Source organism: Phyllobates terribilis, unplaced genomic scaffold (assembly GCF_046119375.1).
Source record: "Phyllobates terribilis strain yellow unplaced genomic scaffold, ASM4611937v1 Scaffold_7__3_contigs__length_470593459, whole genome shotgun sequence".
NCBI lineage: Eukaryota > Metazoa > Chordata > Amphibia > Anura > Dendrobatidae > Phyllobates > Phyllobates terribilis.
Window position 1 is genome coordinate 257,292,803 of NW_027362767.1, and position 15,317 is coordinate 257,308,119.

Genomic DNA, 15,317 nt, shown 5'->3' on the forward strand with positions numbered 1-15,317 from the left:
GCAGTACGAGGGTTAAGGATGCCATAGAGGGCACCGGCAGCGTGAGGATTAAGGACGCCGTACAGGACCCCGGCAGTGTGAGAGTTAAAGACGCTGTACAGGACTCTGGCAGTGTGAGAGTTAAGGATGCTGTACAGGACCCCGGCAGTGTGAGGGTTAAGGGCGCCAGATAGGACCCCGGCAGCGTGAGGGTTAAGGGTGCCAGATAGGACCCCGGCAGCGTGAGGGTTAAGGGCGCCAGATAGGACCCCGGCAGCGTGAGGGTTAAGGGCGCCAGATAGGACCCCGGCAGCGTGAGGGTTAAGGGCGCCAGATAGGACCCCGGCAGCGTGAGGGTTAAGGGCGCCAGATAGGACCCCGGCAGCGTGAGGGTTAAGGGCACCGTATAGGACCCCGGCAGTGCGAGGGTTAAGGGCGCTGTACAGGACCCCGGCAGTGTGAGGGTTAAGGGCGCCAGATAGGACCCCGGCAGCGCGAGGGTTAAGGGCGCTGTACAGGAACCCGGCAGAGCTAGGGTTAAGGGCGCCGTACAGGAACCCGGCAGTGTGAGGGTTAAGGGCGCCAGATAGGACCCCGGCAGCGCGAGGGTTAAGGACGCCGTACAGGACCCCAGCAGCGTGAGGGTTAAGGGCGCCAGATAGGACCCCGGCAGCGTGAGGGTTAAGGGCGCCAGATAGGACCCCGGCAGCGTGAGGGTTAAGGGCACCGTATAGGACCCCGGCAGTGCGAGGGTTAAGGGCGCTGTACAGGACCCCGGCAGTGTGAGGGTTAAGGGCGCCAGATAGGACCCCGGCAGCGCGAGGGTTAAGGGCGCTGTACAGGAACCCGGCAGAGCTAGGGTTAAGGGCGCCGTACAGGACTCTGGCAGTGTGAGGGTTAAGGGCGCCAGATAGGACCCCGGCAGCGTGAGGGTTAAGGGCACCGTATAGGACCCCGGCAGTGCGAGGGTTAAGGGCGCTGTACAGGACCCCGGCAGTGTGAGGGTTAAGGGCGCCAGATAGGACCCCGGCAGCGCGAGGGTTAAGGGCGCTGTACAGGAACCCGGCAGAGCTAGGGTTAAGGGCGCCGTACAGGACTCTGGCAGTGTGAGGGTTAAGGGCGCCAGATAGGACCCCGGCAGCGCGAGGGTTAAGGACGCCGTACAGGGCACCGGCAGCATGAGGGTTAAGGACGCTGTACAGGACCCCGGCAGAGCGAGGGTTAAGGGCGCCATACAGGAACCCGGCAGAGCGAGGGTTAAGGGCGCCATATAGGAACCCGGCAGAGCGAGGGTTAAGGGTGCCATACAGGAACCCGGCAGAGTGAGGGTTAAGGGCGCCCTACAGGAACCTGGCAGAGCGAGGGTTAAGGGCACTGTACAGGAACCCGGTAGAGCAAGGGTTAAGGGCGCCATACAGGAACCCGGCAGAGCGAGGGTTAAGGGTGCCATACAGGAACCCGGCAGAGCGAGGGTTAAGGGCACTGTACAGGAACCCGGCAGAGCGAGGGTTAACCCCAGTGGTGAATGGACCCTGTATTGGCTTCCAGTAGACGGGTTACCACAGATCACATGATTCGGGCAGTGTGAGGGTCTCAGGGTGGTCCGTGCTCCTCTGGCGGGGGAAGGCTGAGTGAGGTTAGGTGGTTACGTAACGGTGCAGTCCTGGTGGAGTCCATTCTGGCATGGCAGGAGTTAAGAGACACTTCTACCTGCAGTGTAAAGCATCTATCCTGATGAAGGACATGAGAGATATTCTCTCATCTCTGCAGCACATTTTATTATAACAATTTAAGAATTAGAGCCAATGAGGGGTTAAATCCAGCACCCTGGACAGGTAACACTTGCTCTTTTGCATACTGGCCGGTAAGGAGTTAAGTCGTTTGCCAGCGGAGCATGCACTGTGAGGGTTAATAGTTGGTACGCCGCTCCGCGCCGGCCCCAGCACATACAGGGTTACATGCCGTAGCTGCTGGGTGCAGCAGTGTTTGGGTGCTGCGCTAACGAGGTCTGGCATGGGAGGGGTTAAGTGATGTGGAGCTGCAGAATGGTTAGAGACGTTACCATGGAAACCACCAACCATCTCCCCAGGTCCAGCACCTGTCACCGAGCTCGTCCTTGGGAATCTGATGTAGCCCCATTGTGCAGCGCAGAGCGGCCTCCTGGCGGGGGTCAGGGCCGGGCGGTGCCAGCGGCAGGGTGGGCCGAGGTCACGGGCAGGTGTAGTGAGGAGGCAGGGTGCTGGCACTTCTGCAGCGCGGCCCCCTCCCTGCCTGGATTACACCAGCTCTTAGCCAGTTTAACCCGCAGATTTAAGCCCAAATCCCCCCAGCTCAGTAACCCTTTCCCCGCCAGCCTGCCGCCTGAAGGACGTGACCACTTATGCAATGTCCTTCCAGCTGCAGCAAAAGGTGCGGATCACATTATATAACGGGGAAAAAAAACCTGGCTCTTATATAACTACTACTCCTAGTGTCACCAAGGACACAGCATTCACACTGAGCCATGGAGACCTGCTGGGACTTGTGGTTCTACTACTGGGCCCAAATGATTTGCTTTGGTTCCAGCAATGCTTTGTAGGGTATTATGTAGCTAATGGTGGGGAGCAGTCAGCGCTGCATCCTCCTCCATCATCAGCACGGCCCCGAGTATTGCCCGCCACATGGGACTTAGAGGAATTGTCCACAAGACGAGGGCGGCTCATCCCCATATATATCAGCCCCCATCGCTGTATGGACCCCAAAGGGGCACAAGCTATCCATTAACAATAGGTGGAAACAATTACTGGGGGGGTGTAAACATTTGCAGCCCCATTTTTAACATTTGAACGATGAGGACATTTACTGATCACCCCCGATGCAGATGAGCCAGGACCCCCATGGCCCAACCGCAGAGAATTCGCTGCACTACGGGAACCAGTATGGCCTCCCCCCCGCATGCAGTGATGGTCACCCCTGCAGATCAGCACAGTGCATTCATGGCACCGTTACCCTCCATAAGCTCCAGAGCTGGGTCTGACCTCGTTGCCCGCCCAGCCCCCTGCTCTCCGTCCATCACAGTGGGCCGCACTGGCTCTGCAGGTAATGAGGTGATGTCCGGTCCTGACCCCGATTACCGCAGTCTGACCGTGAGCAGTGACGCTGTTTTATGGCTTCAGAAACGGGCAAAGAAAAAAAGAAAAAAAAAAAAAAAAAGTACAAATCTAGAGCAAGTAGACACCAGGAAACTGGGGGACACTTCCAACAGCAGCCATACTGGTGGTCTCTAAAAGACAAAACACAACCGCAGACTGGAGGCGACACATACTTTATTGGATCAGCAGAGGGACAGGGTGCGACTATTTATCTTCAGGGGGAAACACCAGGCTCTTCGGGTCATAGTAGTTCATCTCGATGAGCGGCAGACCCAGCGCCTCTTTCCTCTTTATCTGCCGCTCGGCCTCTCTGCGAGCCCAGTCCCTCATCCTGCAAGAAGAAGACATCGGCGAGTGAGGAGCGGACAACGAGACGGCGGAGAGCGAGGGAGGAGGTACACAGGAGAAAGTTGTCAGTGGGGGGTACAAGAACCAGTTGTCGGTATGTAAAAGGAGAAAAGTCTGAGGGGAGGGGGTGCATTAGAGATACGGGGGGGGGGGTAGAGACCCAGTGTCCTGTCCCCCATATAACACGCACGCACACGTCTCCTGCTTTGCTGCATTATTAAGCACAGCCGCTATTTCTGGCAGATGCCGATACTCATTAAAGCGTATTAACAGCTTCCTCACCTCCGCTGTGAGCCTCAGCCACAACATGTCGAACTCCCACGGAGAGGCAGAAAACAGCAGCTTCCCCCCCGCGCCCCCTCTGCCAACACCTTATTATCCCACCCCCAGCACCGCATCCCTCTGATATCATGCAGCTCAGGGATCTCGCTCAGGATCTGCGGCTCATTGTGCACAGCGGATCCAGCTGCAGCCCCGGACAGCGGGCACCAGTGGCAGACATTGCGTGGTGTGAAACAGACCTATGAAGCCTCCTGGTGCGGAGATAGTACAGACTACTCCATGCCCCGAGAGCGGGCAGCATGGCGTACAGAGAAAAGAAAGGCCCAAGTTCAAAAGGCAGAGGGCAAAGTGTGGGTGCAGCCCTGACTGGTGAGGACGGACGGACAGGGGGTGCAGCCATGACTGGCGAGCATGGATGGAAGGACAGGGGATGCAGCAGTGACTGGCGAGCATGGATGGACGGACAGGGGGTGCAGAATGAAGTGTACTGATTAAGGGTCGGTGCCTCTTTGCCGTGTGATCTTAGCGCGCGCTGAGGCCCAGACGTGCTGCTCTGCCAATTTCTTTCAGCTCAGCATGAAAATAAATAATTGATTTGTGCTCATTAGGCCTCTCCCTTAGGAAGCGCTGATCGGCTGCACGGCCACTTCCTGCGAGCGATCGGCTGCCCACACCTGAGCCATGGCACTAATCACTCCACATGGTACAGAGCATCAGTGCCAGGGGTGAGGTGACCCCTAATCTGTCCCATCCCAGTCATCAGACCCCACTTCACTCTCCTAAACAAGCAATTACCAGCTATATATAGCAGTTCTGCAGCCACGGGGGTCGGGGGGGGGGGGCATTGCATCCAATCTACCCACCCCCAGCTGGGGCAGAAGAGCAGGGGGCGCTCCTGTCACTCCAGCAGCAGCGCTGAGTCTGACAGAACATTACGTGCGAGCGTCTGTCAGGAGAAGACGTATAACCGCAATATATTCTCCCCCTCAGAGATGACTAAGTGATGGCCGCCACGTGAGCGCTTTATTGGATTTGCAGCGCGGCGGGTGGGAGCACAATGAGGTTATAGGGAGAAATGAGGAGAAAAGCAGCGGCACTCACCCCCTCTCCGGAGAGTAGTAGATGAAGATGGGGACCAGCACCAGACACACCGAAACGCCAAAGAAAAAGATCAGCCGCATGTGCCGGACATCTTGTACGGGGTCGTTGCTGAATCCGTGCCAGTCGGGGTTCTGGAAAAGAAAATATATTGGGGGTAAACAGACATTGCCGACAGGTGATAGCACAGGATGGAGGCGAGGGCCGCCTAAGCATATAGGAAGGGTTAAAATGGGGGGGGACCGCAGTGCACAGGGCAGTGCCCGCCCTTTAGAGAGCAAGCTCCTGGGGCAGCGACAGTCTCCAGCCAGACAACCAGGAGACATCAAAGTGCCAGGTGCCATAATATGTTCTCATCACACGGGGGCTGAGCTCAGGGGAGAGAAGAGCCTGTGCAGCCCCCCGAACAAAGGCAGCGCCGCTAATGAGGAGGCCTCACACAATAGAGGCTCGCTGCAGAGAAAGGCATGAGAGGCTGAAAGACGCTCCGCCGAAGAGACCGCACCAAGAACTAGAAAAGAGAGCTAGGGAGGGGGAACAAGAACAACCACCTCAATCACATTGGGATATGGTGGGGGCACACTGCCCTCTGCTGCTGGAAGGGGGAACAGCACACCGCAAACTAATGGGGTCCTGTGTTCAAGAACCCCCTCAATGCCGTACATGTAACCCAACAGGATCACACAACACCGGACAGGAATAGTGGGGAACAGGTCACCAAGGAGTCTCAGTGGTGCAGCCTGTCCATTAGGGGGCGCCTGCAGCACACTGGGCCCAGATTCATTATTCGCTCTATTTTCGGTCTCATTTTCAGGCTGGTTTGTTTGGCCCTATATTGTTCCTTTCAGCTGCGCCTACTTTGAAGTCTATAAGTCTATTCTATACTTGTTTGTCGGGGTGCGGGGGACGTAATCCAGATGTTTGCAGCCCATTCATTATATGAGGATTTCTTTGTTTTTTTTTAAAAAGAAAAAAATGTTTTGAATATATATATATATTTTTATTTATTTCCCGGAAACAGAAATTTTTGTGAAAATGGTAAGAGCTGCGTGCGACGTGTTAAAGGATCTTGGGACCTATTGTCTGTAATTGATAACTGTAGGGTCAGACTGCCTAGGGTTTGTCATTAGTCTGTAACCATGGCAACACATAGCACTGGACAAGAGTTGCAGACACAAAACGGTGGGCGGTTTCTCCGCTGGAATATTTGCATTGAGGCTGGGATCCTGCAGTGCGACAGCCACACGCGACCAGCGGGCAAGAACGGGTGTGAATACAGGGGTTACCTGAAAACTTGTGCCATTAATAGTCACTGCAGGTAGTAGCTGCACCGTGTGAACACTGCCCGAATCCTCTGCACCACAGGAGTGTGCCCCTGGTCAGGGACATACTGAGAGATCATAGGGCCTCACAGCAAAATAATACCATGGAAACTATTATATACACAAAATATAATTAGTAGGTGTGTAAATATATTATATACACACACAGTCATGGCTGACAGTGTTGGCTGCCTTGAAATTGTCCCAGAAAAAGAACTATTTCTCCTAGAAAATTATTGCAATTACACGTTTTATTTATTACACATGTTTATTTCCTTTGTGTGTATTGGAACAACACAAAAACAGAAAAAAAAAAAGGCAAATTGGACATAATTTCATACGAACCCCCAAAAGTGGCTGGACAAAGTTGTTCACACCTTTCCAAAATTGTGGGTGAACAACTTTGTTTCAAGCATGGGATGCTCGTTCAGACTCACCTGTGGAAAGTAACAGGTGTGTGGAATATGAGAATCACACCTGAAACCAGATAAAAAGGGGAGAAGTTGACTCAATCTTTGCATTGTGTGTCTGTGTGCCACACTAAGCATGGAGAACAGAAAGAGGAGAAGAGAACTGTCTGAGGACTTGAGAACCAAAATTGTTGAACAATATCAGCAATCTCAAGGTTACAAGTCCATCTCCAGAGATCTTGATGTTCCTTTGTCCACTGTGCGCAACATTATCAAGACGTTTACAACCCATGGCACTGTAGCTAATCTCCCTGAACGTCGATGGCAGAGAAAAATTGATGAAAGGTTGCAATGCAGGATAGTCCGGATGGTGGATAAGCAGCCCCAATCAAGTTCCAAATACAGTTAAGCTCAAAAGTTTACATACCTCGGCAGAATTTTTCCTTTCTTGGCCTTGTTTCAGAGAATATCAATGATAACAAAAAAACTTTTTCTCCACTCATGGTTATTGGTTGGGTGAAGCCATTTATTGTCAAACTACTGTGTTTTCTCTTTTTAAATCTTAATGACAACCAAAAACATCCAAATGACCCTGATCAAAAGTTCACATACCCCAGTTCTTAATACCGTGTATTGGCCCCTCTAACATCAATGACAGCTTGAAGTCTTTTGTGGTAGTTGTGGATGACGTTCTTTATTTTCTCGGATGGTAAAGCTGCCCATTCTTCTTGGCAAAAAGCCTCCAGTTCCTGTAAATTCCTGGGCTGTCTAGCATAAACTGCGCGCTTGAGATCTCCCCAGAGTGGCTCAATGATATTGAGGTCAGGAGACTGAGATGGCCACTCCAGAACCTTCACTTTGTTCTGCTGTAGCCAATGACAGGTCGACTTGGCCTTGTGTTTTGGATCCTTGTCATGTTGGAACGTCCAAGTACGTCCCATGTGCAACTTCCGGGCTGATGAGTGCAAATTTACCTCCAGTATTTGCTGATAACTTTTATGGTTGTGGCCTAAAAGTTAAATTTTGGTCTCATCACTCCAAATTACCTTGTTCCAGAAGTTTTGAGGCTTGTCTCTGTGCTGTTTGGCGTATTGTAGGCGAGATACTTTGTGGCATTTGCGCAGTAATTGCTTTCTTCTGGCGACTCGACCATGCAGCCCATTTTTCTTCAAGTGTCTCCTTATTGTGCATCTTGAAACAGTAACACCGCTAGTTTTCAGAGAGTCCTGAATTTCACCTGATGTTATTTGTGGGTTTTTCTTTGCATCCCAAACAATTTTCCTGGCAGTTGTGGCCGAAATTTTTGTTGGTCTACCTGACTGTGGTTTGGTTTTTACAGAGCCCCTGATTTTCCATTTGTTAATCACAGTTTGAACGCTACTGACTGGAATTATCAATTCCTTGGATCTTTTTTTGTATCCCTTTCCTGTGTTATACAGTTCAACTACCTTTTCCCGTAGATCCGTTGACAATTCTTTTGCTTTCCCCATGACTCACATTCCAGAAACATCAGTGGCTGGATGAAAGATGCAAGAGTCTGTCTGGATCCCAGAAACTCACTCAGCTTTTATGCACATACACTGATTACAAGCAAACAGGTCACCGGTGAGGATGTTACCTTTAGTAGCCATTCAAACCCATTTGTGTCAAATTCTGTGCATGTTATCAGGCCAAAATCACCAGCATATGTGAACTTTTGATCAGGGTCATTTGGATGTTTTTGGTTGTCATTAAGATTTAAAAAGAAAAAACACAGTAGTTTGACAATAAATGGCTTCACCCAACCAATAACCATGAGTGAAGAAAAAGTTTTTTTGTTATCATTCATATTCTCTGAAACAAGGCCAAGAAAGGAAAAATTCTGCCGGGGTATGTAAACTTTTGAACACAACTGTAAATTCAAGCTGTCCTGCAGGCTCAGGGTGCATCAGTGTCAGAGCAAACTATACATTTGAATGAAATGAAACGCCCCACTGCTGACACAGACATAAAAAAGATAGACTGCAATTTGACAAAATGTACGCGAGTAAGCCAAAATCCTTCTGGGAAAGCGTCTTGTGGACAGATGAGACCAAGATTGAGATTTTTGGTAAAGCGTATCCTTCTACTGTTTACTGAAACAGAGGCCTACAAATAAAAAAGGACACATACCTACCTACAGTCATATATGGTGGAGGTTCAAAGATGTTTTGCTGCCTCTGGCACTGGGTGCCTTTACTGTGTGCAAGGCATCATGAAATCTGAAAATCACCAAAGGATTTTGGGTTGCAATGTGGTGCCCAGTGTCAGGAAGCTGGGTTTGCGTCCTAGGTCATGGGTCTTCCAGCAGGACAATGACCCAAACATACTTCAAGAAGCCCCCAGAAATGGGTGGAAACAAAGCGCTGGAGAGTTCTGAAGTGGCAGCAATGAGTCCGGATCTGTGGAGAGATCTTACAATTACTGTTGGGAGGAGACGTCTTCATATATGAGAGACCTGGAGCAGTTTGCAAAAGAAGAGTCGTCAAAAATTCCAGCTGAGAAGTGTAAGAAGCTGCTGATGGTTATAGGAAGCGATTGATTACAGTTATTTATTCCAAAGGCTGTGCAACCAAATATTAAAGTTAAGGGCGGCAACAATTTTATCTGGCCCATTTTTGGGGTTTTGTTTGAAATTATCTCCAATTTGCCTTTTATTCCTCTGTTTTTCTGTGTTGTTCCAATACACACAAAAGAAATAAACATGTGTATAACAAAACATGTGTAATTGTAATAATTTTCTGGGAGAAATGCTTCATTTTCTGATGCACTTTTGAGGGTGCCAACACTTTTGGCCATGACTGTATATATTAAAAAAGATGCCAGTCGCAACTAGGTGGCGCTCATTGCTATGGTGTTATACTACTATTGCAAACCTTTTGGGGGTGTATAATCCTGTGTGCAGTGAGCTCCCCCTAGTGGTGGCTGCATGTATAAACCCCTCAACATTGAAACAGCAACACCAAGGAAGAAAAGTTGTGGAGTGATGGAAATCACAGGATGGAGACGTGTTACTAATCTGAAAATTAGAAGTGGGAACTCCATACTGAATTGAGATGTTTGGAATATGTATACGCGCCACGTGCAGAAAAATCCTGGCACTTACAGCCTCGGCTGCCATCACTGAGGCTACTAAAGGGATTGTCCACTACTAGGACACCCTCTTCTCATTCCCCATGTTTGGCCCCATTAAAATAAAAACACCTATACTCACCTTCGGCGCTGTTCCAGCGGTGTCGGCACTCACGTTCCCGGGACTCAGGTGAGGTTGATATGTTACGTGAGCCCTGCGCCCAATCAGCGTTGGTGTCACTGTCCGACCTTCGGACGTATTGAATATTAACAGGAAGCCGGAGCTGCAGCTGCTCTCCGAATTCCTCTTGATGTCTGATTTGACTGAAGGCGTGGACAGTGACGCCAGCGCTGATTGGGCGCCGAGCTCGTGTGACGCAAGAACCGCACATGAGCCCCAGGACCGCGAGTGCCGACACGGGAGGAAAGTATAGGCATTTTATTTTAACAGGGCCAAACATGAGGAATGAGACTACTTGGACAACCCCTTTAATGGTTGTCTAAAGAGGTTCTGCCACTGAATGTACTCAAGCAAATCATCAAGATCTGCTGTTGGCAGCTCCTGTGTAATCACTGGCCAATGAGGTCTTAGATGTGCTCTATGAGAGATAAGTCAGGAGATGCTGCAGCCATGGGAGCATGGTTAGGCCACGGACAGCATGCGACTATAAGTAGCGAGCTCCCCCTAGTGGTGGCTCTATAAATCAAGCCACACGCGGCGAGCTCCCCCTAGTGGGGGCTCTATAAATCAAGCCACACGCGGCGAGCTCCCCCTAGTGGGGGCTCTATAAATCCGTACGCGGCGAGCTCCCCCTAGTGGGGGCTCTATAAATCCGTACGCGGCGAGCTCCCCCTAGTGGGGGCTCTATAAATCCGTACGCGGCGAGCTCCCCCTAGTGGTGGCTCTATAAATCCGTACGCGGCGAGCTCCCCCTAGTGGTGGCTCTATAAATCCGTACGCGGCGAGCTCCCCCTAGTGGTGGCTCTATAAATCCGTACGCGGCGAGCTCCCCCTAGTGGTGGCTCTATAAATCCGTACGCGGCGAGCTCCCCCTAGTGGTGGCTCTATAAATCCGTACGCGGCGAGCTCCCCCTAGTGGTGGCTCTATAAATCCGTATGCGGCGAGCTCCCCCTAGTGGTGGCTCTATAAATCCGTACGTAGCAAGCTCCCCCTAGTGGTGGCTCTGTAAATCCGAATGTAGCAAGCTCCCCCTAGTGGTGGTTGTATAAATCCATATGTAGTGCACTCTCCCTAGTGGTGGCTGCATAAATCTGTATATACTAAGCTCCCCCCGGGTGGCTGCAGGAAAACAGTATTTTATCATTTTAGTTCCAGGTCATGCATCTAGGATCTGCTTGCATGGCCTATATTACACTTTGGAAATTAGGATTTCATTAATTTTGCCCTAGTGGGCCAGGTGACTTATGAATTGGATATGATCACTTTACGCTTCACTAGTGCAGAGAGGGATTCAAGAGTTTATTATAAAGATCCCGACACTATGGAAAAGTCCTGAAAACCCCTTCAATAGGGAAAGCTATGAATGTAAAGTAATACTCTCAGCTAATTGGTTAAGAAGGATCACATGACAATATGCAGCACAAAATGTGGTCACATGATTCATGTGTGGCCAATCATCTGAAGGATCTATGGCAGGCTTCATTATTGGCCACATATATGGTTTCTTAGGGCATGTAGCAGTGGCCACTTTTTAACCCCTTAAAATGATTGTCCACTACTGGACCTCCTTTATTAATGGGGACATTTTTGTACTTGCTGTGGAGATTAATCAGGTGTAGGTTTTTTTCTCCGATTGAAGAGTATTTAAAAAAAAACTAATATATATATATAATTTTTTTTTATTTTTCAATAAACGTCGATATTTTGTGTCACTGGGATGTGAACAGCCGATCGGTCACATCAATGATCCTGTAATACACCTGTCGGGGTTATAGTCACAGGGGCCCTGACACTGAGGGGCGATGATGGAGCCTCACTCCCAGCCTCCCCATACCCGGCCTCATGGACAATACCAGACACAGGCACAAGGAGGCGCTTTTCCTGCAGCCAATCAGATCTCAGCTTCTATTTCCCAGGGCGGGTTACATAGGTGAAAGCTGGAGTCTGATTGGTCACCATGACTCCCTATAACCACCAGTAGGGGGCGCCGTGACGTTACCTTGTCGTACATATTGATCTCGCCATGGTCGTCGTGCTCGTGTTTGGACGGGCTGCCATGACTGACAGTGACCGGGGTTGTGGCCTCAGGCCGAGGAGCCGTATGAAGCTTGTATACCGGGGCCGTCCTCAGGAGCCGCGCAGCCCCGGACAACCTCAGCGCCCGCAGACACAAGGGCATCGCCATGTTTGTTCTGCCCCGAGAAGAGACTCTGAAAACACCGGAAGAGGCGGGCTCCTGTCATAATCCACCTATCAGCGCTAGGGAACCGATAACCACTGGCAAATATTAACCAATAAAAAGCTTTAAATGAGTCGCTGAAAGGGGCGGGACTTGACCAATCCATGACCATAGTGACAGACTAGCCAATCAGATGCGTAACTATAGGCGCCATCTTTACTTCGGGCAACCGTCCTTATAAAAGGCGAATGACCGCATAGGTAACTATGGAAACGTTGCCGGGCAGGTGAAGATGGCGGAGCTGGGTGAGCACCACCGCGGAGAGGTTCTTAGCTACATGCGGTTCGCTCAGTGTAAGCGGCTGCTCCGGCTGAAGAGTGTGGCGTCCTGCTTCCTGGACGTGCGGGAGAGCCGGCTGGTGGAGGACACGTACACGGCGGAGGAGGTGTCTGAGCTACTGAGCGGCCTGCAGGCGGTGGTGCTGAGCGAGCTGGAGCTGGAGCTCATCAACTCTGCGCACACCAATGTGCTGCTGCTGCAGCAGCTCTTCTCCCAGGCCCAGCACTGGCACCTGCGGCTGCACACCGACATCTCCGAGCTGGAGAACCGCCAGCTGCTGGAGCAGGTGGCCGAGCTGGAGAAGAGCCAGGAGCTGGGGCCCTCAGCCAAGGGCCCCCAGAGCAGCAAGCCCAGACTGGCCCCGCTGAGTGATGGCGGCGGCTCCGCAGACCTTCTCCACAGTCAGATCGGCCGCCTCCAGGAAGAGAACGACAAGCTCCGCGCCCGGCTCCGCACCCTGGAGAGCCAGGCCACCACCGCCCTGGACCACAAGCGCAGCGCCGAGCAGGCCCTCCAAGACCTGCAGGTCCAGGCCCAGCACAACTCCCAGGACACCCGCCACCTGGAGGACACTCGCCACCTGGAGGACACCATGGCCAACCTCAAGCTGGAGTTCCAGAAGACCCTGGTGAACCACACGGCCAGCCAGAGAGACCTGGAGGAGAACCTGACCAAGACCAAGCACGAGCTGCTGCGGGTCAATGAGCAGCTGCTAATGGCAGAGAAGGAGCTGGACAAGAAATTCCAGGAAACCGGGGCCTACCGCAACATGAAGGACATCCTGACCCGCAAGAACGAGCAGATCAAGGAGCTGCGCCGGAGGTTGTGCAAGTACGAGCCCGAAGACTGAGCCGGGCCCCTGACCAAAGATTTGGACCAATGGCCCCGATTGTTCTTGTGCGGGTCATCACAGTAAATGACAATAGTCTAGAAATTATCCTGTAGCTGGACTGTTCCATGTAGAGACTTCACACGGCCGATCTCAAGCTGACTGAGTTCTCCAACCTTTCCTGATGGCTGTCCGGGCATGATGGGAATTGTAGACCACATGGCCACCCTCAACCTGACTATGACCAGACAAGAATTCTTCTACCATGGCTGAAAAGTTGTTGGGCAAGACTGAGACTAGGGCATGGAAAGAACCAGCCCCAGACACTGCTGCCTCCCCTGTTGGTGCACATAAAGCCACAGGTTACAGGATAACTTGCCAATTCCTGGTGGTCCGTCCGCTGGGACTTTCACTCATCCCGAAAATAGGGATTCATTGTCTATGGCCCGTCGGAGATGGGGAAGCACAGCATGGCCATATCTGGTACCATAGACAATGAATGGAGTGGAGGTGTGCATATTCTACCACCATTTCTGGGATCGTTGGGGGTCTCAGTGGTTGGACTTTCACCAGTGAGTAAGTTATCTTCTACCGTATAGATGGGGACTAACATTTGGTCTTAGGGAAATCTTTAAGGGTGCCACCTTTTAATAGCTGTCATCAGCGCACTAGTTTCCCCTACCGCTATTCTACATGCTCCATGCACACGTACACTCAGCTAGGCCAGATGTGCATGTATTCTCAGCGGGGAGGAAGCTGCTGGTGGAAGTGGGGGGGAAATACTGGGCTTTAAAATTCAACTTGTGTTTTCCCTATGTCCTCAGACATTTATGTGAGGTGCAAGTCAGGACATCCCGGTGATCAGCAGGTTCAGCAGCTTGATATGGGACAAGATCACATGTTGGTGGATTCTGCAGGTTTCGCCTCTTGTTAGTAAGGATTTAACCCTTTGTACATTGCATCATCCACTTGTAGACTCACCTTGACATTCAGAGCAGAGATTTATGGTGAGCTCCTAAGGGTATGTGCACATGGCATCTTAGAGCGAGCACGCCGGCGTCTTTTTACAAGCAGAAGGTGCTTCAGGAGACCGCTGGCCGTGTTTTTCCTGAAGTGTCTTTACTGGCGTCTGTCTTTTATTTTTTTTTTAATTCCTTATATAACCTAGCGGAAGCCACTAGAATAAAGGACCGATCGCTTCTTTTAGTCACCACACTGCTTTCGAAGCCTGAGGTTGTTAAGAGAAGTGACAAAAGAGGAAACATCGTTTTGACTTTCTATGCACGTTCATTATTTTTAGCGCTTTAAGGTGGAATCCGTCTGAAAAAGACGATGTGTGCACATATCCTGAATCTGTGCTGTCTGGCTCATCCTACAACTCATGGGGGTCTGACCCCTCTGTACTAAGGGTCTTATTTTACTATCTTGTGTATTGCATTTATGGAACCTGTCTATAACGGATCCTCACCCACCAATGTCCATTCCTCATGGGTCAGTATAATGGCAGAGCTGGGATCAGCGGCGGTGGCTGAAGTGGAGTATACGCCAATCACACCTTTCTTTGCCATGTTTGGCTCCATATATTGTGTTCCTACCTGTCATGACTTTAAAGGCCTTTTTTTTTTTTTGAAGCGCCCATGTAGCCCTGACCTTCAGTGGTGGTCCTTCCCCATCTAATCTTCAGGCCATCCTCCATCTGCTGATACATGGATTTGTGACTTATGATTTTTCTGTTTCTGCATTACTCATTTCATTAAACCGTTTTTTTTTTTTCTGATGCTTAATATGTGGTTTGTGTTTATTTTTTATTTATTTTTTTATCTACGAGATTCCGCCCCCCTCCAAGAAGAAAAGCATCAAGGTCTTATTTCCATGACCCCGAAGAAAGCCATCTCAGTAGTAAAATACGCTAATCAGTAGATGCATTATTTTCCCCCAATATCGTTATGTAACACCATAGTCTGCAGGACCTAGAGTGGTGGTCTCCCATGTGAGCTTCAATACAGCAGCGAGACCCTACACCTGGCACACTGAGGTGGAGAGAAGCAATGTGACGCTGATGCAGATCACCCATCTTGTCGGCAGCGTTAATCATTCTCGGGAGCTCACATTTTTTTAAACATTTTAT

At 50.7% G+C, this 15,317-nt stretch overlaps 2 protein-coding genes across 2 annotated transcripts; one reads left to right on the top strand and one right to left on the bottom strand.

The window, feature by feature from the left end:
• Window positions 1-3,267: 3,267 nt before the first annotated feature.
• NDUFB11 (NADH:ubiquinone oxidoreductase subunit B11) lies at window positions 3,268-12,089 on the bottom strand. Its single transcript, XM_073637814.1, has 3 exons — window positions 11,842-12,089; window positions 4,842-4,972; window positions 3,268-3,441 (listed from the first exon to the last, which is right to left on the bottom strand). The coding sequence occupies exons 1-3, from the start codon at window positions 12,025-12,027 to the stop codon at window positions 3,315-3,317; spliced, it is 444 nt and encodes a 147-aa protein (XP_073493915.1). The 5' UTR covers window positions 12,028-12,089; the 3' UTR covers window positions 3,268-3,314.
• Window positions 12,090-12,235: 146 nt separating this feature from the next.
• Window positions 12,236-14,965, top strand: LZTFL1 (leucine zipper transcription factor like 1). Its single transcript, XM_073640422.1, has one exon. The coding sequence runs from the start codon at window positions 12,314-12,316 to the stop codon at window positions 13,208-13,210; it is 897 nt and encodes a 298-aa protein (XP_073496523.1). The 5' UTR covers window positions 12,236-12,313; the 3' UTR covers window positions 13,211-14,965.
• The last annotated feature ends 352 nt before the right edge of the window (window positions 14,966-15,317 follow it).